Genomic DNA, 25,602 nt, shown 5'->3' on the forward strand with positions numbered 1-25,602 from the left:
TCTCCCTCCCTTCTCTCCCCGCATGCCCCGCCCCCGCAAAAAAAAAGAAACCCAAGTCTGTTCTGTTTTATTCTGTCTTCTGATGGGGAAAGAGGGAAGGGCTGAGCTCACCTATTGATTCATTTTTTTATGGGCCAGCACAAAAGGATGGCTCCTGCCACAAGGATCCTGCCTTCCAAAAGCCTCAGCCAATAAAATCATACTGAAGGGAAACCCAATCACTTAAAACTAATGAGCAGTTGACTTTGTCTTCTTAACAAGGTGCCAATGGGCATGTACATATTCCATAAGGAAAGAAATATGTTCATCAAATTGATACAAAGGGGAACTCCCCAACCCAGTGCCCTTTACCCTGATACTGATATGGTTTAGTTCTTCCCATAGTAAGCCAATTTGCTAATCATTGGATAAGGATTTCACATTTAGGATATCAAGGTAAATTAATGACTGGCATAAAAGACAACATAAAAACTGTGATTCTTTGTACCCTCAGCCCCCATGTCCACTGTTTTTCTACCGTTCCTGCAGAATCAATAGGACCAACGGCCATTTGGTATTTTTCTTTGTTTTGTGGGTTGCCATAACTGAAGAATCTATCATGCAATGATGATGAGCCTCTCTTTATTACCTAGGCTGGTTATTGGACAGTATTGGAACCATACTCAAACCCTTGTTACAACCTGTTAGAACCTGCCTATGGTCTTTTGAAAAGTGTTGTATATAGATTGTAGAGGGAAAGGCAAAAGAGGCAAGAAATACAGTTAGGAGGCTATTTTAATAGTACAAAAAGAGATAACAAGCCCTGAACTAGGATGATAGCAGCGAAAGCAGAAATAGAGATTGATATGAGACAATGTGGAAGCACAATGGCTAGGTCTTGGCAACTGATTAATTTGTACAGTATCTTACACAAAGTAGACACTTTGTGCAAGTTGCTTTGTTGAATTAAGTTGAAATGATCATGAGGGATTTGGGAGAGGGATGAGTCAAAGATAAAATATTTTAAGCATGGGTGACTGGGACAACAATAGGGAATTTAGGAGGCACAGGTTTTTGTGGGAAGGTAAACTGAATTTTGGACCTTCTGAGTTTAAAGTGACAGTAGGACAGTCAGGTGTAAATATTCAGTGGGTAATTAGAAAAAAGGGCCTGGAACTCTGGAGAGATGTCAGGGCTATAGTATAGACTTTTAGGAGTCATTAAATAGAGATGGAAAATTATTAACCACAAGGTTATGAATTCTGCCCCTGTGCCTTTATTTATTTTATCCCCTGGACATTACGGCTTCTATGCCTGTTGGAATGCATTTCTTCTACACATCTTAACCTGTTGAAATCTTCCCATTCTACAAAGCCCCAATTAAAATGTTTTCCTTAATTCATTCAATTAAAGTGATTTCTCCTTCCTCCAATTCTCATTATGTACTTTGTTTTTAAGTCTCCTATGCACTTGTTGCCTTCTTATTTTGCTTGACTATGCATATTGTGTGTGTTTTTTTTGCCCTGAGGGAACAGGGAGGGAAAGGTAAATTTTTGTTTATTGAAAAAAAGAGAATCGTTTAAAAAAATACTAGGTTTAGGAGGGGTGAGGCATAGGAGGAGGTGCAATGATAGGAAGTTATGGCCAAATAGAGGGCTGTCAGGTAAATGGAACACTCTGAGGTCTAGTTTGTGACCCAAGTGTGGCTTAGGTGGAATAAAGGAGTAGGTCATGAGATTTAAGGAGGCTGAGGAATTGGGAGGTTAGGGTGTTTGAGAAAGCATCTATGGAGATATCAAAGTCTTCTAGTATAATGAAGTTAGGGAGGAGAAGATGGTGAGCCAGGTGTTGAACTCCTTGAGAAAGGAGGGAGAATGAGTTGGGGAGTGCTTTATATTATCATAGCCATCATAATTAGAATTGGTTGGAAAATTGTGATTGAAAGGACTTCAAAGGAGGAAAGGTTGATGAATGAAGGAGGTAAAAAGACAACTGAGAAGTGCCATGGGAGAGCAAGGCATATTCCAGCTGATGAGCATGGCAGCATGAAGAAAAAACTTTCCCATCAGGGAGATCAGGGAAGTCTTCACAAAAGTATCTAAACTGAGCCTGGATGGAAGAGGAAGATTTGTACAGGTAGATAAGAGAGGGGTCTACACAGTGTGGAGAAAGTGGAAGTGGCAGGCTGAGTTCAGGAACAGTCAATAGTCCAGTTTGGTTGGGATGTAAAACACACAAACGGGAGTAACCTGAAACTAGGATGGAAAGCTAGATTAGAGCCAGATTGTGGATCACCTTAAATTTCACAGCAAACAATTTATATTTCATGCCAGAGGTTAGGGAGTCACCAAAGTCCAGCAGAGTCAGCAGAGAAATGACAGACAACTCATTATGAAAATTATTTTGTTGGCTACATGAAGGATGGATTGGAGACAGGATAAATTAGAATGAATACAAGATATTGTAATGGTTTAGGTAAGAGGTGAGGAGGGTCTCAGTTAACGTGCTAGCATTTTAAAGGAAAAGATGAATAAATTTAAGTAGAAAAAGTCAAACCTGGCTGAAGAATAGCAGTACTATGAACAAAATACTTCAGTAGGGAGAAGGAAGAGGTTGATCCTTAGAATCATAGGATCATAAATTTAGAATTGGAAGAGGCATTGAAGATCATCTAAGTCCAACTCCCATCAGTAAGTCTTTACAGGAGAAATGCATGAAAGGTTAGTGGAGGGATTCTTCCTCAAATCTCAGCAGTGGTGATATAAATATGACTGATAAGTATAGGGCAGTTGCCTTATATGAACTCTGAGAAGCTCTTTTCCTACTGGGCAGTGCAAAGGGACAGGGTTTCTAGGAGAGGAGGAGGTGGATACTTAACAATCAGTCTAGAAACAAACCCTACCCTGTCTTCACTGAAGTCAAGTGCTAGAGATGTAGGGTACTTGCTCCTCTTTTGTGCTTTTTTTCTCCATTTGTGGTTGGCTCTGATGTTCATTTTAGCCTGACTTACGTAAAAAAAAAATGGAGAGGAGTATAGGTAGGAAAGTCCATAATTCAGTTTTCTCTAAGTCAGCAACAACAAACTGTCTTTATACAGTCTGACCTTGATGCCTGGGGCACACCCGGTTCCCTTTCACCTCTTTTCCTGGGAAGATCTCAGCTGTGAAGTCTGTCCTGCTTTCCTCTCCCTCCCCTCTCCCCACCTCATTCTTACTGCCCCTCCTCATGTTATCTTGTATTTACTTAGCTGTTTACATGGTTATCTCCCTCAGGAGAATGTCAACTCCTTGGAGTAGAAACTGTTTTTTGTTTTTGTACCACCAGTCTCCAGCACAATCAATGAGTAAGCATTGATTTAAGGGCCTATGAAATAGTAGGTACTTAATAAACCCTTTGTTAAAATGAACTTAATTGCTTTGGGAATCCTAAAAGGACAAGCATCCTCTTGGCTTTGGATGTGTGCCAGAGTGGGAGGAGTTTTATAGGCAAACTCTAACTGTATTTTAGCGGATGAGGCTCTCTTTTTTAGCCTCTTCCTCTCCCCTAAGAAATCCTTCAAAGCACAGGCCAAGGTACCCTGATTTGTCCTAAATTAAGAAAAAGTTATGCTTCCCAGTGTCAGCAGTTACCACATAAGAGTTATCAAATATCAAACCTAATATGAGAAAAGTTTTTTTAGAATATAGGAAAAATTTTAATAGCCATACAAGAGGTATATTACGTTGTGTATATTTTACTTTGTCTCCAGGGATGAAAGACTAGTTATGAACAGACCTTCATTACTACATTTTCTGTAGTTTCCGCACCCTGAGATAAGATTTAAATGCACACAAAATTTTGCTTGTGTATTGTCACTTGTAATATTTAATCTACTTAAAGACTGAATGTAGTCATAATCTAGGTAACTGACCAAAGTACCTTGGTTATTTACAATAAAAATATATTTGCTGATGCTTGAATTAATTACTTTCTAAAATAATGAAATTTTTTATTAGGACAGCAAAGTAATCGGATGACAATTATTTTTAGAATATTATACAATTTCAATGACTTTCATTTCCAGTGGATGAAATATTACACACTTTCTTTATGGTTTCACCTATGTATTATTAATCAAAGCACCTAAGTGTATAAATTAGTCTTGGATGACAAAAACAATTATTAATGAAAAAACTTAGAATTATGAATTTGAGAACTGAAAGGAACCAGAGATCAACAAAAAATACCTATTTTTATTTACAGAGTATAATCAGGTTGCCAATTCAAATCCTAGTCTGGGGAAATTTGTCTTTTTCTTTAGACAAGCTAGGAAAATCTTCAACATGCAGGTCTACTTTGATGTGAACTCATATACCTGACAAAAAGAAAGGTGGGAGTGTGTGGTCATGTTTTTTTTTTTAAATTGGGGCATGTGTGAATCTTCATTTAACTAGAAAACTCAACTCTTAAACCATGTTTCACAGTTAGTATGTGCATGAGTTGTTACTACACTGTTCCTTCCTGGTTTCATTCATACTTGTCTGACCACTCCCCCTTGGCATCTCCTGAGGAGTTATGTCCCCTAGTGTAGTAGTACCCCAGGGGTAGGTCCTGACTTCTCTTCACTCTGTGTCAGAATTTATCATTTCCCTATATCCACTCATGCAACCTCCTAACTTCTTCCATTTCTGTCAGTTTATCACCATCCTTCCAATTACCCAGGTTTGAAATCTAGAAATTATCTTTGACCCTTTCTGTACATCTACCCAGTACAAAGCTCAGAGTCCTATGGATTTAGAACCAGAAAGGTCATCTACTATAAACGTCACATCTTACAAATGAGGAAACTGAAACCCAAAGAAATTAATTTGCCAAAAGTTCCATAGGCAGATAAGTAGTTCAGTCAAAATTTGAATCTGTGTCTTCTGACCCCAGATCCAGTGTTCTTTCTACTAGTATATAGTAAGCACTTCGTAACTAGTGTGAGAATTGATCTGAAATGGAACAAAGGCCACCACAGTATAATAAGACAAAAATGGTGAGAGAAATTATTGTGAATTGTGGAGTCCAAATGCATTATGATTCACTCTGTAGATAGTACCCATTTTTAATTGAGATTTCAAATTTTGATGTATTTTCCATATTCTATCCATATTCTTACTGAATTCCTCATAAAAAAATGCACACACATTTATAGGCATTTATGATTTAGGGAGATTTGGTGTCGGTGGATGGTCATGAACAATTTTTCTCTGTTGGAACCTAATTGGCCCATATAAGAAATACAACCTCAACTCATTAACATGTTTTAACCTTAGCTCAGAATCTATCCAAATGGATGCTTTGACCTTTAAGAGTATTTGTATATCAACATAATCCTAAAAGATCTTATTTGTGTTCTAAAGGATATTACAACAGATACCAAATGAGAAATTTTAAGTGTGAATTTATTTATATTGCAAGTCAAAGGAATGACCTAGTTCTTTCTCATCTGGGAAAGTGCTTAAGAAAGCATAGCACAAAGGTGACACTCTGTAGCTGGACTGGAAACCTGAACCTGGAATATTTTTGGTTGTGTGTTGAGAAATATTTGTGTATGAAGTTAAGTCAGAAATTTCGGAATCATACAGGAGAACTGTAGTTTCTTTTAAATATTAGTAGCATTAATTGGAAAATGTCAATGTATAATTATTAAACCGAGTTAAACTATTAGATGGGTTCATAAGCAAAAATTTTAATGCAAAGCAAGTTTCTTATTAACTTCAAAACAGTGACATTACAAAGATTTAGTTCCAGAACTAAAAATGGCAATTTTCCCACCTCACAGATCATTAACTCCTTCCTTCCCATTCCGTGGACATTCTATATTTGGACACAGCAATTGAGGAAATAATGGATTTTGGGGAAACTTTTGGATTAGAAATTCTTTGGGCTCTAATTACTGTGCTTACGATTTACTTTTTTCGGGGGCATTTTATTATAGGTTGGATTTTTTAAATTTTGGTTTTTTTGTAAGTTCAGGCTTCTTATAGAGAAAAGTAATTACAAATAATTTAGTCCTAGTACAAGTCCCAAGTTCTCCTGCTATTGACAGCACATCTGGGATTGGAACCTGGGCTCTCTGACTCCATCTAAATTGAATGTTCTGATACTATTCCACTCTTGGAACTGTGTTAAAATGATTAAAGTTCTGCTAATAGGAATTAAGTATGTTTGCTAAATCTGTTTACTGAATGAACAAAGTGTGACTCTCCCTCCAAACTAAAACTCTTTCTAAACTTATTAACTCACAACTTTTTGGGTAAATGTGAGTAATCAAATGTTTAAACATGTTTCTCCCAGGTGAGAACTCCAAGCTCAAAATATTCATTTCCAGCCTTTGGACCTGAAAACAAGATTTTGCTACAGATGTTGGATAATCTAGGTATATTATGCAGAAACACATATGTTACAGCTGTATACTACTATTTCTCCTTATATTAAAAAAAAAACTTTGTCTTACGTTTCTTTTTGACTTTTGTTTTAATGTTTTCACACTTAAAATGAAAACTTGACTTAAAAGTGAAAATAAAATGTAGAAAGAAAAAATATGTCCCTTTTCACTCTATAATATTCATTTTTAGTAATCTTTCTTATCAAAGAGGTATAAAGCAGAACTTTGGTCACCTAATTCTTACTTTGTCCACATTAATAAGGTTTCATCGTATTTATAACTCTTCTTTACTAAAGAATGTAAGAAACATTCTATAAATATTAGATTAATCCTTACCAAAAACTTAAGTAGGTAAACAGAAAAACAAACTCTTAAGTCTCTATGAAAATTTTACAATCTGTGGTCCTATATTATACCAAGAGGCTCAGATCATCAGACTTTTACTGCTTGATCACTTCTGATCCAAACAAATGATCCTTAGCCCTTTTCTTGTATTCTAAATCCTTCAGAACCTGTCCTCGTACACACTGAGAGGTCATACCAGACAAGCAAGATAACTGACTTAAGAAACGTTCTTATTCTTTCTACCTTGTGGAACAATTCCAGGTGTTGGGTCCTGGGGTTGAAGATCCGGGAATATCAGGCCTCTTGCTTGCTACATGTGACTGGTGGAGAGGAATCAAATCTGCACTTTAATTGCTGCTCTGTCAAAGTGTTCCTTGGTGATTTTTCGTATGTGTCTATGGTCAGTCTAAATAGATGGAAAGACTGATTATCAACAACCAGGAAACAGGACATAGGTTTGGTAACGTTTGTATATACCCCTCCCTTCTTTCTTCCCAAAATCAGATTCATCGTCCTACATATTGTAGACCCTTTATAATGTAATGTTCTATCTGTACTTGCCTTCATTCTGTGCACACCGCATTTTATAACTCTATAGTGATGTCCCCACGGCCCTAAGTTAGGGGTAGAGTCTTGGGATCGCGCATAGGAGAAGCAGTTCAAGACGCAGGGATAATTTGGCCTTGGCTCGGTGGTTCAAGGTCCGTGAACTTGGATGGAGTAAAAATTACATCTTTATTTCTATTTAATTAGTTTCCTTTGTACCTCCGAGTATTTTATTTTATACATTTAAGAACGGTTTCTGAGCAGGGGTCCAGGACACAATGAGGGTTAGGACCCTCTGCCTCGGGAGGAACAAGACAGCGGTCTCCGAGATCAGACTCGTTCTGCTCGGCCGCAGAGGGCAGACACAGGTGCAAGTGCCAACGAGCACGATTTGGGGGAAGACACGGGAGCAGCGCAATGGAGTTTGCAGACAGGTAAGTTTAGACAGAAGAAACAGGAGCAATGCGCGGACGGGCAGACACTTGGAGGGAAGGAGGAAGAGGTGCAATGAATGGGTGGAGGGGTCGATGTAAAGAAAAGCTCCCTAACACGGCCATCCAAAAACAGAGATCTAAAATTTGGAAGGGATTGAGCACCCACATCTAACCCACTGGACTGCCTCTGGAGGGAGCGGGGGCCCCACTCCTCCCCCGAGGTCTTTCGGCAAAGGCTGGGGGAGAGGAGGTTCTGGTTCAGGCTCAAGGCAGGCTGCCGGGCCCTCCAGCTCCGAGATTCGGCCTCTCCTCCGGGCCTAGCAAGGGGAAGGGGCCGGGGGTCGTGACTCCCGTTCCTGGACGCGGGCGGACTCTGGGGGGGTGGGGGGGCGGTCTCCTCCTCACCCTGGGTCAGGCTCCCGACTCATCGATTGGTTGATGACCTCTTCGGCGGCCGGCATAGGGCTGATGCTGGCACGGCGGCGGAAGAAGTTTCAGCAGCTGCCTTTTAACGTCTTGTGTTGGGGTCGCTCCAGCTGCACAAGACACATGACCACAGCCCGAGGGTCCCTGACCAGGGAGGGTTGGGGGAAGAAAAAAGGAAGGGAGAGGAGAGGAAGGAAAGGAAGGGGAGGGTAGAGGAGGAAGGCGGGAGGAGGGTTGGGCAGGAAAGGGCGAGGAAAGCTCAGGCTAGAGGCGGGGCGAACGCTGCTGAGCCCGGTGTTCCCATGACAACCAATACCCCCGCCGCCAGGGATCCCAGCCCCCAAGGCGTTCGAGCTCCTTCCGTATCGCTTCGCTACCGTTTCCGCCTCGCGCCTTTGTGTGGCGCGTGATGACGAAATGACGCGTGCGTACGGCCAAGGAGGAGGGGCCCTGGTATATAAATTGAACCCCAGGCACTCTCGACCCGGGAGTTGCTCGAACCGCCGAGTGGAGGTAGGCAGTGTCTCGACCCAGACCTGGTCATTGCGAAGTGCAGCGAGCGCGAAAGCCGGACACTATGTCGCGTTACGGGCGGTACGGAGGAGGTAGGAGTCCGGAGAGGGAAACGAGCGAAGGAGATGGGACGGATCATGGGCCAGGCGTTGGGACCCGAGGCGGGCGCAGGCTGGCGGCTGTTGGGAGACGGTTGTTCCTCGTGCGTAATGGCGGACCTCGTCTTGGCGCCATACGGAGCCATAGTGGGGGGTGGGGGAAGGGGGGAAGGGGGAGGGGAGCCGTCGAAGGAAAACATCACAGCGCGGGCCTCTCCTTGTGGGGAGACCTCGGTGGAAAAGGGTGCGAGGGGCTCCCGCGTTCCGCGATGGTGGGGCGGGCCGGCTGCAGCAGACCTTCCTGGCCTTTTTCTAGCCGCTTCCCCGCCTTTCGCGCCGTTGGCGGCGGGAGAAGGTGGCTGCCATTTTGCGCACGTTGCCCCTCGCCGTGGCGCAGGTCCTGGGGCCTTCACCCCTCCCCCTAAACTGCCGGGCTTGCAGCCCCCTCCGCCCCCCAGAGCGGGCTAGGGCCTGGGGGAGGGAGCGCAGCGAGCGCTCGGTGCACTTCGAGCCGCAGCAGCTTGCAGCAGTTGTCAGAAATTGCGGTGTGCGAGTTGGGGAAGTCCCCCGCGATGCGGCCCGGAGGCCTTCTCTTCCCCCACAGCCTGTTTGTGGCGCCCGGGGCGGAGAGCTGGCCCTGGGCCTTAGCTCCTGCAGCGGGCTCCGGCCCTTGCCCCTGAGGCTGGGTTAAAGCTCCCATTCCCCTCCTTTGGGCCCAGGGTGGGTGGAGCTCTGGGCGCTCCTCCCTACCTTTGTGCCGAGCTCCCGGGAAGTAATCACCTCGCTGCTTTAATGGAGTGGCCCAAAAGGACAAAAGGAAATGTTGACACTAATGAAGTAGTGCGGATAAAAAAAAGTTAAAATGCTTTACGAGCAGCTTCTTAAAAAATTCAAAATTTGTTTGGTCATTTGGAACAATCAGCTTTTGCGTCTTGATGTGGCTCAACTTGAACTTGAATTGAGGTCTTCTGCTCCTAACGTGGAATCTTCTGTTTCTTCTAACAGAGACCAAAGTCTATGTTGGCAACCTGGGAACTGGTGCCGGCAAAGGAGAGTTGGAAAGAGCGTTTAGTTACTATGGTCCCTTAAGAACTGTATGGATTGCCAGAAATCCTCCAGGATTTGCTTTTGTGGAATTTGAAGATCCAAGAGATGCAGAAGATGCAGTTCGAGGACTTGATGGAAAGTATGTATGAAACTTTAGAGTCTCAGTCTGGACTACAAATATATTAGGGTATACTCGTATGTTTTTAACGTAATATACATTTATCCAATTTTTGCAGGGTGATTTGTGGCTCTCGTGTGAGAGTCGAACTGTCAACAGGAATGCCCCGAAGATCTAGATATGATAGACCACCTGCACGTCGCCCATTTGATCCTAATGATAGATGTTATGAGTGTGGGGAGAAAGGTCATTATGCTTATGATTGCCATCGCTACAGCAGACGAAGGAGAAGCAGGTATTTATTTGGAAAAAATGGAGCGGTTGGTATATGACGGTTAATCATGTAATTCTTTTGTTAGCAAAGAAGAAAATACTATTTTTTTTCTATAAACTTTTTATGTGTTAATTGTCAGGTGTATTTTACAGTTTGTGTTTAATTTTAAAAATGTTAATATATTAATAATCAACCTGGTCAAAACCTTTCAGGTTTCTTCGTTTGAGTCAGTCGCCTTGATTCAGAATGTCACGAGCCTTAAGATATCATGCTGAGGCGCCTTGCAAATCCGACAATTAAGATCCTCCTAGACCTTGAGGTGATCAGCATAAGAGGCCAGATCCCCTCGAGCCTTCTACACCTAGCTTCACTTTATTCTTTAAAGGGCAGAAAATTTGAGACGGTGATCGCCGTAACAGTAAATTTGGCTTTCAATTGGGGCCCCCCTCCGGTTTAGAAAGAGGAACACCAGATTGACCACATTCCCACCTAGAAAAATCTTCTTGCGTCAATCAAGCCTCACCTGGCTCATTTGGCTGTCAGTTTGATCGTCGTTAGATTGAAGAAAACTTCTAGATGCAGCGATCGGCTATAGATACTTCTAGATCGTCTAGATCTGCTAGACCTTGGGCCAAAGAGGGTCGACCTGCAAACTTGCAAGGTTTATTTTAAATACACATTATAGTGTTTTATATTATGTAATTCTAAAATGTAATTCAGCTTTTAACAAATCTTTTCTAGGTAGTAAAAAAAAATACTGGACAATTAATAGGCCCTGAGTTTATATCCAACTGACAGACACTGTTTTAAATAGTTGTCTGAAATTTGATTTCAGCAGAGGTACACAAACATTAGTAAAAATTGGAATTTTAAAATCTAACATTTGTTTTCTCTAACTTGAAAATAGGTCACGATCTCGATCTCACTCACGGTCCAGAGGAAGGCGATATTCTCGCTCACGGAGCAGGAGCCGTGGTAGGAGGTAGGCTCTTGTTTCTATTTTTCAAAAAAAAAAAGTTTCATTATGAAAACAATGTTTCTTGCGGTGGTTGACTTAATAAAATTTCTTTCTCTTTTGCAGGTCAAGATCTGCATCTCCTCGAAGGTCAAGATCTGCATCTCTTCGTAGATCTAGGTCTGCTTCGATCCGATCTCGATCTGGTTCTTTAAAAAGATCGAGGTATTTCCAGTATGTTGAATTTTATTATGTTTAACTAGATTAAAAAAATTGTTCTTTTGGGATTTAAATAGTACCATCTTGTTTGATCTTGATATAAAAAAAATAGGGAGGAAAGTGAATTAGTTGTAGGATCATAAGTTTAGAATCAGAACTTCAAACCCTAAAGGATTATCCAGGCCCTGCAGCAGAGCCAAGAATGAAATCCAGGTTCTCTAATTCCAAATCTAGTGTTCCTTCCAGTGTTCTGTACCATCTTCCCTCTATGTTCCTTACTGGGGAAATCTGATCTCCCCGCACCCCCCCATACTGAACTTAGAGTGATTTATAAAGGATGAGAACTACCTTTGTGATATCACTGTCACAGAATTCCAAAACTGAGATTCTGCCAAAGCAATTTGCAATTTGCGCTCATAGGCCATGTCCTGAACCCAGGTCTGGGGTTTTGTGGTCATTCTACGTGATGAACACACTTTCTTGCTGTTTTATGCTTTGTTTCAGTTCTCCCATGGATACTTCTTAGTTGAAAAGGTCATTAGGCTCATGCCCCCAGCAAAGAGGCACCATGTATGCTTTTCTGCCTCTGGGCCACTTTGGCTAAGCTGTTTTGCACAGCTTACTCTTCACTTGACAATGCTGAGGAGAAAAGTGCATGGTTAACAGATTTGAGCTGAAAGCTTGTGACACAAAGTCTAGTTGATGTTGGAAATCCTGGAGAAGCATGCCTTGGCAGAATAGTCTGAGATGTGTGGAGGCAGTGTAGACAGCGTATTGGAGTGTTGGGTTTTTAAGAGTCATGTGACCTAAAAGTCTTAGCTCTCCCACTTACTATCTTGACCTTGGGCAAGTCTCCTAATCTGTAAAATTGCCTGCTCTTTTTTAAAGTCCTCTTTTCAGCTCAATTCTTGTTGGAAAGACAAATTTAGTTTGGGGGAAATGAAACAAAGACATACACTGTTTCCACTAGTTAGTGGACCTTAGCAGAAATACTTTTGTCAATTCAATAGGCATTGAATGTATAAGAAAGAAAACTAGAAATATTTATAGGTATGCTAATCCTTGGAGATTGATATGATATAAGGATTCTTTGGTCTTACTAGATCAGTTAGTTTATTCATACATGAGTCTTGATCTATTTTGTTTTTAAAATGAGGGCTTCTGGTTTCAGCAGGAATTCTTAACCTGGATGCCAAACTTTTAAAAGTATTCTAATAATTACATTCATTCTGTGGTGTATAAACTGACCATTTAGCCAAATGTGAAATCACTCGTTTTCCCAATGTAATATGGCTTTCTCAGTGTGTTGTTCAGGTGCTATAGTCATAACAAGTCTTAAAAACTGCTCTTGGTTAGGAGAACCCACCTTGAAGATTTGTGTTTAAGACCTACTGTCCATTTAGGTTATCCCTATTTGGAAGATTTGAGTCATATTGTCTGTTAATTAGAGATCTTGGAACCCTCCCTTTTTCCCTTCCCCCCCAATTTTTTTTCTTTTTTTTTTTCCCACCATCTTCAAATTAGGTGTGTTAATGATTTTAAAAAACTAAAATCAGGCATAAGTGCCAGTGTTATTAGGAAAAGGTTCATTTTATAGTATTATTGATCTTATTTCATCTTTTTTCTCTCCCTCCACCAAGATCATCCCGCTCAAGATCCAGATCCAGGTCTCTTTCAAGACCAAGAAGCAGGTAGGGTGAATTAGTAATGCATTCTTGTTTTTAATAGCTCCAAATTCCAAAGAGCTCAAAGTGCTTTGAAGGAAATTAATGAAACTTAATATATTTGGAAGAACCAGGAGTTAAATGAAAAAACTGAATGAATTTGGTACATTACCAAATGTTTGAATGGAATTACTCCAGATTTGAAAGATACTGACAGAATTTGTATACCATGACTTTAAAAAGGTTCATGGTTTCCCTTATGTCTAAATCTTTCTCATTTTAACTCAGATTATTTTGAATTCTGTATTCTAAATCATCTTTAGGAGTTCTAGTTGAACTAAGCTGTCATATTGGGAAAATACCAACAGTCTTCAGGGCAAAAATAAATTGAAAATGTTACAGGTTGACAGAATAGAGTCTTAGCTATCACTTTTAATGATTAGTTTAATGGTGTAGAATGCAGATTTTATTTATAGCCATGGGTTAACTTGAATATTATATATCTGGGCGCTGATTTCTTGAACTCATGGCCTTCAAATTCCTGAGTCTTCATAGTATATACCATGATGCACTTGGTCTTTTAATGGATCACATTTGGTGTTCATTTTCACGGTGTGCTATTAGAAAAGGACTAGTAAGTACCTTTTCTCTTAATAAAATTTCTCATGTTTTGACAGCCGATCAAAGTCCAGATCACCATCTCCAAAGAGAAGGTAAGTTGAATTTTACTTCTTCAGACAATGGCTGATACTACTTGCCGTATCTGATTTGTTTTTAGTGTTCTTTTTATAAGAGTTTTTTCTTACGATCTGCAATCTCTGGGCTCTTTGGTGAATTGGTGCTATATACAGTGTATCTAGATATATATGTACACACACACACACACACACACACACAGGTATAGTCCTAGATAAAGTACAGATTTAAAAAAAAAAACTCAAAATATCTTTGAAGTGATTTATAGCTAGGTCTTGATGAATTCCCCAAAGTGGTCCCATTATTTGCATTTACACTGCATGCTTATATTAAACTGGAATCAATGAACATGTTTTACATCATTATAACTTCAAATAGTACAGATTTGAACACTTTAGGGGATTCATTACTTGCTTTAAGGTCTAGATAGATGTGCATACAGGCAAGTTTTGAATATAACATCTAATTTTGATGGAATAGGGTGTGTAAGTTTAGTCTTCTGAGTCAAGCTTCTGACTACCATCATACTTTTATAGTATCTGGTGAGTGTTCAGAACTAATAACCTTATAAAAGAGAGATTGATTAGGAAAGAAAAAACTTAATAATTAGTGGACAAAATAATACGCTTAATTTAGCTGATTTAAATTTACAAAAATAAGGCAAGAGTTACATGCATAAATAGGACTCTGTCCACCTGCTAATAGAATTTATGTAGGTCTTTTCATGAGACTGGGGTAACCTGGCAACCAATACTGTAATTGGGCAAGGTGAGTACTAAGTTGCTGATCTTAGTACTTACTACTTAGTGTTTTTTTTAAGTTTCTATTATCTTAACATTTCTCAGTTTTCGTTTTTTTTACCCATATACATATGTTGCTTTTGAACGTGGCATAGAAGGTAATAGACGTATTGTACTAATTTTATCTTAAAAGAAAAGTTGAGTTGGGAGTGTATAGAGTATTTTGTTTGATTTTTGTCTTGATAAGCTCAATAATTCTTTTCCTTTATTTTAGTCGCTCACCTTCTGGAAGTCCTCGTAGGAGTGCAAGTCCTGAAAGAATGGACTGAAATGAAAAAAATTAACCTTTTAGGAAGAAAGTTATTTTGTTTACATTATTATAAGGGATTTTGTGATGTCTGTTCAATGTAAGTGTAACCTAGAAGGCTATTTGAACCATCTAATAATCAGAATGGATCTGGATATTTTAAGAGCTCTGTAAATTTACATCAGTAGAGTAGTGTAAATTTTTTTTTGTTGTATGTATTAACATCTTATGATCTGAAAATGGGATTTTTTTTATTGGCACATTTAAGAATAAAAATGTGTTTCTAACTAGACTTCTGATTTGTGGTCACTACTGTTAAAATTGGCTTGGGAAGTCTCAAGCCTAGAGAGCTTGTTAGGCCTGTTCAGGGTCAGTATCTGGATGTGGCTAGAAGGTGATAAAAAGTAGTCAAGTTGAATGCACTCATGAAATCTTTCATACATTTGGATAGTTTAACTGTCATTTGGGGCATTGAAAAAAAGCCTACTTTTTCATAGTGGATAAATTTGAAAGTAGTTATGTTTTAGAGAGTTTAAATAACCTCAATTTTTCTTCATGACTGCCTGTCATCTGTGGCAGACTCAAATGCCCTATGAGATTCTCACCAAGGGACCATAATTCATTCAATTAAATTGGCATAACAATTGGACAGAGCTTAAAGTAAATTTTGGGAAGCGCTGAAGGGTCCAGGACAAGTAATATAAGAGCACAAATTTTACTTTTGGACAACTGTGTTGTGTCGTAGTTTAAATAAATGCAATAAGAGCATTATAGGCAAGTTATCATCAGATAGGTACTAATGAGTGTTGAAAAAGTCAGCATTTTGGGAATATATTGCTCACTACTGTGCAATTGTTTTTAGTAATATATACATTTTAGTATTAAGTTAAATTGTTTGAAGATGCCAAAAATGAGTGCATGTTGGTTTTTTTTATTTTTTATTTTTTTTTTTAAGAATTGCTTGGATTGAGGACAAAGACAAATGTAAACCAGCTTTGCAAAATTGTCGTTTTCCCAGCCTAAGCACCTTTTCCATCTTCCATGTCCTTAATAAATTCTGCCCCAACTTCACCCTACCTGACCCTCCCCACAGATAGGGCAGATTTTGCCAGGCTGGTGCAAAGTATTTAAAATATAAAACAAATTAAAATGTGGTTTGTACGCAAGCAGTACATTTACATTGTTAGCTTTTGGTTTGCCTCATATCACTTGATGTGCTTAAATTTTTAATGAAGACTAATAACGTTCCCCAAACCTTAAAATAGTAGTATTAGAATATTATTTCACCAAAAGGCACGAATGATCGATTCACAGATATTTGTTTGCCAGTCATCCTAGCTTTGGTACAAAAAGCTTAACTTTCAAGGGCCATGTTTTTCCAGTGCACCTGGTACTGACTTCCTGCCATAAGTTTAAAATATATCAGGTAGTAATAGTAATTGGCCACAAATGAGTTTATTTGGTAATTTTTGAATGCTTTGACATACCTAAGAGCCATTTTTTTTATATGCTAAGGTTATTTGAAGAAACCTTTTTGTTAAGGGATTTGAATATTGAATGAGCAGTATGATTTGGTATAGAAACCACCTACAGTGTACAGGTTTATCTGTTGCATTTTATCAGCTTTAACTGTTCTGTACTATATTAAGGCAAATTTACTCTACAATAAATCTGCAGAGATTAAAAAAACAAACTAGTACTGTGTTCTTTATGAATTCTTAATGTTGGGATTTATTTGGAAACTACCCAGCTATGAAAATTAGTCCATGGATCTTTACTGCCTTTATTTTAGGCAGTATTTCTCTGATGTGGGGATTAAAAAAGGTTAGTTTCCGGTACTACTGTTTCAAGATGGTGACTAGAATCCTACTTGATGTGACCACAGAATCGTAGGGGAGGTGGCCAAGTAGTATTTATTGTGTCATTGCATTATTGATTTGGCTGAAGGTATTACTTTTAAGCCCCTGCCAGCTATACTTCAAAGCTTTCCAAAGCTATGCCCTGAACAGTTTGGGAGGGTGGGAATCAATTTGAATGACTCCTTTTTTTGAAAGATAATGGCATTTATGGAATGCCTTCTATGTGCCAGATGTTGTGCTATACTCTTCACAAAGAGCTCATTTTGTCCTCAACAACTCTTGTCATGCTATCATCCCCATTCCACAAATGAGAAAGGCAAACAAAAGAAGTTACTTGCTCTGGGTCACACAGCTAGTAAGGGTCAAGGCAGGATTTGAACTCATTCTTTATGACTCTAGGCCCAACTGTCACCAAAACAGGTATTATTCTACTACAGCTCAAACTTAATGTTGGCTAAATAAAACATTTCCGAGCTGAGCCAGAGTACCATCTCAGTCTCATTTGACCCTCTACCCAAAGATATTTGTTGCTGCCTTTTTTCCAATTTGAGGGTAAAGTAGTACCTTCCCCCCCCTTTTTTTTTAAAGGTCCTCGTGATTTTTCTTAAACAGTGATCAGGTTCACAAAGGACAGTTATTTCCAATTAGAAAAACCTTAAAGCAAATACTACTAAGGTCCAGTGACAGTGGGAGTGGAAACTGGGATGGATACAAACATTTCAGGAGTTAGAAATAAGTCAAAGATTTGGAGTAGTGAGGGAGGGGAAAGAGTTGAACCTGGGTGATTGGGTGGTGCCATTGACTGAGAATGAGGTCAAAACGAGGCAGGTTTGGGAGAGTTAATAGGAAAAAAAGTTTAGCAGTGGACATAGAGATTTGGGAGTCATCTGAATGGAGAGGATAATTAAAGCCATGGAAGTAAATCAGATCATCAAAGCATAGTGTAAAGCAGTCATGTACAACATTGCAACCTGCCAAAGGATTTCAGGCCGCCAACACCCCAGTTTGTCACATGACCCACAGCAACCAACTACCAGCAGTCCATCTCTAGTCTAACCTATCTGTGGCCAAAGAAGTTTTAGCCTGTTTCAATTTTGGCCCCTACCTACTGCCAAGTTGTGCAGGTCTGGTGTAAAGAGAAGAGGAGGGGAGGAAGAGCAAGCCTGGAAAAAAAGACAAGCGTTCATAAGGGCAAGAGAGCACCAGAAAAAAAGTGACATCAAATGAATCATCTGAAAGTTTTGGCCCAGTGCCTAGCACATAGTAGGAGCTTGTTCCCTTGCTCCCTGATAATAAAAAAAATGAAAGGATGTTAAGAAGGAGAGGTTGGTTAACTTGCAAATGCTGTGGAAAGGTCAAGGAGCACGAGGACTAAGAAAGGCCATTGAATTTGCCAATGAATTTAGTGGTGACCTTGGAGAGGGGAGTTTCAGTACAGTAATAAGAGGAGAAGCAAGATTGTAGGGGGACAAAAGTGAATGGGTGGTGAGGAAGCAAAGGCAGCAGTGAAGTCAGTATCAATATGATACTTTTAGAAATTTAGCAGTGAAGGAACAGGAAAAAGAGTTTCAACAGATATGCTAGAGGCAAGGAAATGATTTTTCTGTTTGTTTTTGTGTGGTGGGGTGGGTGGGTAGTATAAGAGACACGTCTCATGTGGAAAAGGAATAACTGATAGGCAATCCCAGGCTTGCCATAGCATCCATGATATATTAGAAGACCAGCAGCCTGCATAGTAGGTGCGCCTGATAAACCAGGCATAACTTCAAGGGGTAGTGGGTGTTTAACATGACTCCAAGGGAAAATAAAAGATTGGGAAGATTACACCCACCCTCTGCATGGGAGCCAATTTTAGGGCTTAGCACTCCTCCATTTTATCCCTTCCTGATTCTGGACTCCTATGGCTACATGAGTTTCCAACCTCTTCCCTTTTGCTCCAGGCCTGAGAAGCCTTCCAGAGTGTTTATAAATTAATTGCAACCTGGGCATGAAGTTCTTGCCACTGGTACATCTTGCCTCCAGATCACCTTTTGGCTATGGCCAGTCTGTGGGCTCTGTGCAACCAGATTGAGTAGCTAGTTAGAAGAGCCTTTACCTTTATGAGAATCCCACTTCTTACATTATCCTTCCACCCTTCTTTCAAACTTTCCTGTTTCTGACAAGGACACTACCACTTTTTTGGTCACCTTGGTTCACAACTTCAGTGTTATCCTCAACCGCTCACTATCGCATCCCATATGTCCAATCAATTGCCAGGTTTTGTCTATTCTACCTTTGCTACAACATCTCTCAGATCCATCCCTTTTCTCTCCACTCACACAGCTACCACCTTCATCCAGCCCCTTATCAAAGACGATTTGAGTCTTCCTGACTCCCCTTTACTTCAATCCATCCATCACACAGCTACCAAATTGGTATTGCTAAAGTGCAGGTCAGACCATCTTGATCACTTACCTGATAAGCTCTAGGGGGTCCCTTTTTGCCTCTAGGATCAAATAGTATTTCATCTTTTAAATTATTAAAATATTATTTCTTTTAAAATCATATTTTTGTATAAGTTTTGTAACATATATTAGTATAAAAGTAGTACATGTACATAATGTATAAATATTCACCTATTGTGGGTATATGCTCAAAAATTTTATCGATGGGGTCTGTGATCAAAAAAAGTTTAAATATTTAGTGAGTTGGGGAAAATATCCATGGAGGATTTATGGAAAGACATAATTCAAAATCTTGCAGAATGTGAAGAAACGACAGGGTTGTGATTTATACAACAATCCACAATATTGAGATCATAGTATCTGTAATGGGGAGGGTGGCAGAGGTAATTGGTGGAGAAGGGGCTTTGTAAATATGGACATGGCTCATGGGTGGCATGGATAAATATGACCTGGAATCTAGTCCATTTTTGTATAGAGTAGGAGGAGGGCCATGCTGTCACCTCCAGGGCCTAGCTTGGAGGGTAGAGGCAGGCAGGATCCAAGATTGCCGAGGCAGGTATTGCAAGAAGGGGAATTGGGCTACAATTATAACTATTATTAATCTATAACTAATTATATGACCTATAAATATGATTCTAAGCACTCCACAAATACCTCACTTGGTCCTCACAACCACCCTGGGTGGTAGGTACTATTATAATCCCTGTTTCACAGTTGAGGAAACTGAAGCAAACAGGTTAAGTGACTTGCCTGAGGACACACAACCAGTAGTCCTAACCCCAAGCTCAAAACTTTATTCGCCAGTCGGTCCACCTAGCCGCCTAATGCTCTCTATGGGCAACTCAGGCAAGGAATCTTCACTTGGCTTGGTATGTCCTCAATGGACTAGATGTAATTCCTTATGGAATAGTCTTCTCCTGCCATGGCTAAGTATATCTCCTTGTGTTTACTGTTGAATGTCTGTGAGTATCTCATCTGTCAATACTGAACCTAAACTACCAGAGGAGAGGCCAGTCAAACACACATCACCCTAAGCATATTTGTAGGAGAGGGAGGAGGCGGTGAAGAGGGAAAGAATGAATGAAGATATGGCAAGAAGAAAGCATCATGAATGTAGCAAGGTCCTGGAAAATGGACCTGAGTTTGGATGGGGAAAGGGGTAGTAGTGGAGAAGATCCAAAGAGATTCTGAAATTTAAATGAGGGCAGTAGAGAGAGCAGGCCCTGATGAAGGATCTCACACCTCTCCATGGCTACTATGCTAGGTCATGGAATTCCATTCCTCTCCACTCCACAAACAACAAAAACAAACTATTATTGAAAAGGGTAATGGGGAGGCTAGGTGGCTCAGTGATTAGAGCACTGATCTTGGAGTCAGGAGGACCTGAATTCAGATCTCGTTTCAGACACTAGCTGTGTGAAGCTGGGCAAATCACTTAATCTTGATTGCCTCAAAAAAAAAAAGGGGGGGGGGATAATATCTCCTTAGGAACACAGAAGGAGGAACATAGAAATTTTTTCTGGTTCTGAAATGAATAATTGTTTAAGTGGAAATACATACATAGACAGTTGTCTGTTCCACATCAAGACCTTCCCCTTTGCAGTTTCAATACATCACAGGTCGGTACAAGAAATTAAATGGGCATTTGAGGGGAGCTTTGCAGAAGCCACAGACAACACACAAAGACCAGAAGATGACACAGAAAAAGTTTAGGAACTCAGAAATGCATAAAATATATGTGTAATATTGTGTAACATCAACCAAAATTTTACAATAAGGCACTGCAAACGCTCCATAGAAGAAAAAAAAGCCTCAGAATTCTTCTCTGGTACAAAGGTAGAGCCAAAAAATTTTATGCAGATTTTTGCAGGTTGGGGGCGCCACACCCCTAGCCTAGGTGATGTGGAAGGAATAACTGTACTAGACTTTTCTATTGGAATAGAAATAGCATTTTATGCCTATTATTACCAGGAGAGGGCACTGTTCTCAAGGAAATCAGGGCCAATTAACCAAAAAATGGAATTCTATTGGGTTTTTTTTTTTCTTTCAAAGTTTTGAGCAGGCTTTGCCATTACTCCATGCTGCCTCATATGTCAACTATGTGATCAGGCAATCGAAGAAACGAATGTAATCTTAGGCTTCATGAAGAGGAATTTGAGAGGTTAGTCGACATAATAAGCTAGGAGTAACAGATGAAGTTGCACATATTGCTTAGATGGTACCTTAGTAACAGAATATATTTTGTATATAACCCCAACATCTGACATTATGTGGTACTGAATATTTGTGATTGCTCATTTATATACAATTTTGATATTTGATTTCTGTTACTTTCATGTAGCTTCTATATTGAAGCTAGTAATTAATAATAGCTAGCATTTATATGATGCTTTAAGGTTTTCAAAGAGCTTTACCCATGCTATGCCATTTGAGTGCATGCAACACTGCTCTGTGGGAATTGTGCCTGGATGCAGGGACTAAATACAGATTTTTACTGCTTTAATAACTGTAAAGTAGGGCAAACATTAGTTCTGCCGTGACCCATCCATTGTGGTTGAGGGCCTAAAAATACAGAATATACGTATTTTTTTTAAAATTAGCAAGCATCTTTCTCTCTCTCCTCCTTCTTCCCCCCTCATCCGTCTAAAAGAAACAAAAACAAAATCTCTGCAACAAATAGGCACAGTCAAGCAAAGCAAATCTCCACATTGGCCTTGTCCAAAAATGTGTTTCTCACTCTGCATAATCTGGTCCATCACTTCAAAGGGAGGAGGTAAGCAGCATTCTAAATTCAATCATCAGATCAGAACTCCTAAGTCTTTTCAAAATTTTTTGATTTTACAATGTGGTTGTTAAAAATTATTCTCCTGGTTCTGCTCCCTTCCCTCGGCATCAGTTCAAACGAGGTTCATAATAAGTGCTTAGTAGATGCTTGTTGATTTCAGAAATTGACAGCTGCTCCCACCCCTTCCTCTTTGTCTAGGCTTCTGCTTTTGCTCCTATGTCAGATATGTCTCCCCACATATTTCTTTCCTTTTCTTCCCTAGTGTATCTTTCCCCACTCCCCTTAACTTCTCAGAGGGAAGGCACTAAGATTGAGGACTAGGAAAGGTTTCTTGCAGAAGGTGGGACTTTAGCTGAGACTTGTAGGAAGCCAGGAGCTGGAGATGAGGATGGAGAGTGTTCCAGTCATAGAGGACAGCCAATGAAAACTCCTGGAACTGAGAGATGTAGTATTATGTGCAAGGAGCAACAAGAAGGCCACTATCCAGCTTATTTGATTCCTACTGACATCATTCTTCTTACAGTATGCTTTTTTTTTTCATCATTCTCCTCCTATTGGAATGCAAACACTTCAACCTTATAAAGTCTTTTTCAATGATTTGGTTGTATTTATCTTTTTATGTTTCTCTTTACTCTTTTGTTTGTATTTCAAAATTTCTATTCAAGTATGGTCTTTTCAACAGGGATGCCTAATTCAGTAAAGGTCCATTTTCTTTTCCTCCTGTAATTTTATACTTAGTTTTTCTGGGTAAATTATTCTTGGTTGTAAGCTTGTATCTTTGACTTTTGGAATACTGTATTCCATACTCTACTCTTTACAGCTGCTAAATTTTGTGTGATGCTGACTGATTCTTTGGTAGTTGGGCTGTTGCTTTTTTGAAAGTTTCAGCATTTTTTCTTTGATCTGGAAGCTCTGATTTTTAGTTATGATGTTCCTAAGAGTTTTAATTTTGGGAATTCTTTCGAGATTCTTCCTGTTTTGACTTTGTCTTCTGGTTCTAAGAGTTTTCTTGCATGAATTCTTGAAATATGATACTTAGGCTCATTTTTTTGATCATGGCTTTCAGATTGTCCAGTGATTCTTGATCTGTTTTCCTGGCCAGTTGTTTTTAATGATATGCCTTATATTTCCTTCTATTTTACCATCTTTTGACATCGTTTTGATTTTTTTTTGTCTCAGCATTTGTTTGGTACATTTGAATTTTCAGGGACTTTATTACCCAAGTAAGGTTTTGTGCTAAGCTGTTAATTCTCTTTGCAAATCTGTCCTTCCTAGTTCTCATTTCTTTTCCAGTTTTCTCCACTCATGTCATTTATAATACAATTTTAAGATCATTTTCATATATTTAATTTTCCCTCCAATTACATGTTAAAACAATTTTTAAACATTTGATTTTTAAACTTTTACATCATTTTTTCTAGGAATTCTAATTCACCATATAGGGAAGCTGTATTTCATTGTAGGTGTTTTAGAGTTACACTCTTCTGGATTTATGTCTTAGACATCCCTCACCTCATAATAGTTGTTCATCTTTTCATGTTTAGTCATTCTTCCAGTGACTTGTTCTGGGCAACACAAAAAAGTTGCTGGCCCAGCTGGGAGCTGTGGGGACTGGGTCTGTGATCCCAACCTTACTCGGAGACACCCTTCCTTTCCTTTGCCTTCCTGGGTGGGAGACTGAGTCCAGAATGTGCTCTGAATTACCTCTTCTGAGCCCGCACTCCCAGGGCAGAGGACTGAGTCTGAGATGGCCTGTGGGTGTCCCTCTACTGTTGGCCTAGCCTGGAGCAATAACCACTGAATCATCTCCTAGGCTTGAGCTGCTGACCTATTTGCACAGTCCATTCTGGGTATCCCTATGCTGCTGGTCTGGCTTGGTGTTCAGAGTGCTCGTGGTCCATTCCTGTTCTATAGTATCTGCCCTGGTCACTTGCCTATAGGTTGAGTTTGTAATCTTGGGCTGCTATATTTTCTTTTTCCATTTTCTAATTGCTATGTGGTAGGGCCTTCTTAGACCATTGTTCCTGTGGTTGTCGGGGGAAGCTGGACTCTACTGCTTCTTTCTCGTCTACCTCTTCGTGTTCAGTCTAGTTAAAACCAAAGTTAATTGGAATGATTCTGGTAATCATTTCCAGGGGCATACCTGGAGGTGAAAGGAATTCATTCACTTAAACAGGATCCGAAGGACCTGGAGGATCTCCAGGTAAGTGAAGAGTAGTCAGCTTGAGAAAAACTGTCTTTGCCACTCAAGGGGCCCTTCTGTTTGAAGCAGAGGGCGGCCCCCAGGCCTGACTTCACAGAACTGAAGACATGCTTAGCTTAAGGCGTGATCGCAGGCTCACAAAGGAGGAACCTAACAAGGAAGAAGAAAGCCAAGCCCCCAGCCACAGTCCCTGCAGGTGGCAGCAGCTGCCCAGCAGAGACGGCTAAGGAGCAGACGCTTTTCTAGGCAGATGCCCAGGCAGAAGGCAGCAGAGGGGAGGCAGCGAGCCAGACCTGTGAAAGATGGTCCGGGCACAATACGGCATGACACACTGCACACCAAACACAACACAGCACACCAAAACATAACACAACACAACATACCAAAACACAGCACAACTAACACAGCAAAACACAGCATACCACAACACAGCACAACACAACATGGCACAACACAACACAGTATACCACAACACAACACAGCAAAATACACCACAACACAGCATACAGCAACACAGCACAACACAACACAGCATACCACAATATAGCACAACCAACACAGCATACCACAACATAGCACAACACAAAACACACAGCACAACACATTGCAGCACAACAAACACAGCAGAATATAGTATACCATGACACAGCAAACATACAGCACAACAAAATACAACACAACACAGCACTACACACAGCGAAGCACACCACAACACAGCATAACCCACTACAGCACAGCGTGACACATCACAACACAACCCTATGAGTGAGAGCTGCATCCCTCATCTCCCTTTGTATCCTGGGGGAAATGGGAGATGATTCTACAGCTTGCCTTTCCCTTGTGATTAATTTTGTTATTCTCTCTTAATTAAAAGCTTTTCTATTTGAATGGAAAATGCACCAGGGGGTGAGAGTGGGAGTGGGGAGCCGGGCAGGGAGGAAATGGCGATGAGTCATATTTATCGAATGATTCTCTCAAGCTGAGCCTGGGGATGGGTAGTGAGGGGATGGGTCTCTGGAGTCATGTAGGCCCTATGCCACATCACCATAATGAGACAGTCCACGTTAAACCTTTTCAGGGGTTTGCATGGACCTGGCCGCACTTCCTCAGAGAGGCAGCCTGGCAGAGCAGATAGTGGGTTGAATCTGGAAAGTCAAGAAGGCCCTGAGGTCTTGTCCCACCTCAGGTACTTACTGGCTGTGCAGTCCTGGGCAAACCATCTAATCTCTCTCTGTCTTAGTTTCCTTATTTGTGAAACAGAAACAACCATAGCATCAACTTCCCAGGCTTGTTGGGAGAATCAAATGAAATATGAAAAGCACTTTGCAAACCCTAGGTCAATATTAGGTATTATTATTAGCCATTTTAAACTCCATTTTTCTATGTGTCTTTAGGAAGCAGAATTAACAGTCATATCAACCCAAAATCCTCATTATTAGAATTTCCCTAAAGTTCTCCACGAACCTTTCTGGAAAAGCCCTGTTTCTGAGAATAAATCAGAACGATTTTGATTGTTTTCTGTTTATTGTTTCTATTCT

At 40.2% G+C, this 25,602-nt stretch overlaps 1 protein-coding gene across 4 annotated transcripts; it reads left to right on the forward strand.

Moving 5' to 3' along the window:
• Nucleotides 1–8,568: 8,568 nt before the first annotated feature.
• Nucleotides 8,569–16,462, forward strand: SRSF7 (serine and arginine rich splicing factor 7). Of its 4 annotated transcripts, XR_005009919.1 has the most exons (9): nucleotides 8,629–8,747; nucleotides 9,759–9,939; nucleotides 10,037–10,213; nucleotides 10,405–10,853; nucleotides 11,100–11,174; nucleotides 11,274–11,381; nucleotides 13,007–13,057; nucleotides 13,708–13,743; nucleotides 14,741–16,462. XR_005009919.1 is itself a non-coding variant. In XM_036751147.1 (8 exons), exons 1-8 carry the CDS (start codon nucleotides 8,720–8,722, stop codon nucleotides 14,793–14,795), a joined length of 711 nt encoding a protein of 236 aa, XP_036607042.1. In that variant the 5' UTR covers nucleotides 8,569–8,719; the 3' UTR covers nucleotides 14,796–16,462. The 4 variants fall into 4 exon arrangements, 2 of the variants coding, with proteins under 2 accessions (XP_036607042.1, XP_036607043.1); XM_036751147.1 differs by lacking the exon at nucleotides 10,405–10,853 and having other exon boundaries at nucleotides 8,569–8,747; XM_036751148.1 differs by lacking the exon at nucleotides 10,405–10,853 and having other exon boundaries at nucleotides 8,625–8,747; nucleotides 11,274–11,372.
• The last annotated feature ends 9,140 nt before the right edge of the window (nucleotides 16,463–25,602 follow it).

Source organism: Trichosurus vulpecula, chromosome 3 (genome assembly GCF_011100635.1).
Source record: "Trichosurus vulpecula isolate mTriVul1 chromosome 3, mTriVul1.pri, whole genome shotgun sequence".
Taxonomy (NCBI): Eukaryota; Metazoa; Chordata; class Mammalia; order Diprotodontia; family Phalangeridae; genus Trichosurus; species Trichosurus vulpecula.

Coding starts and splice junctions, on each gene's coding strand:
- SRSF7 (XM_036751147.1), top strand. CDS start 8,720: ATGTCGCGTTACGGGCGGTACGGAGGAG. Junction 9,940..10,036: donor GTTCGAGGACTTGATGGAAA/GTATGTATGAAA, acceptor CAATTTTTGCAG/GGTGATTTGTGGCTCTCGTG. Junction 13,744..14,740: donor TCACCATCTCCAAAGAGAAG/GTAAGTTGAATT, acceptor CCTTTATTTTAG/TCGCTCACCTTCTGGAAGTC.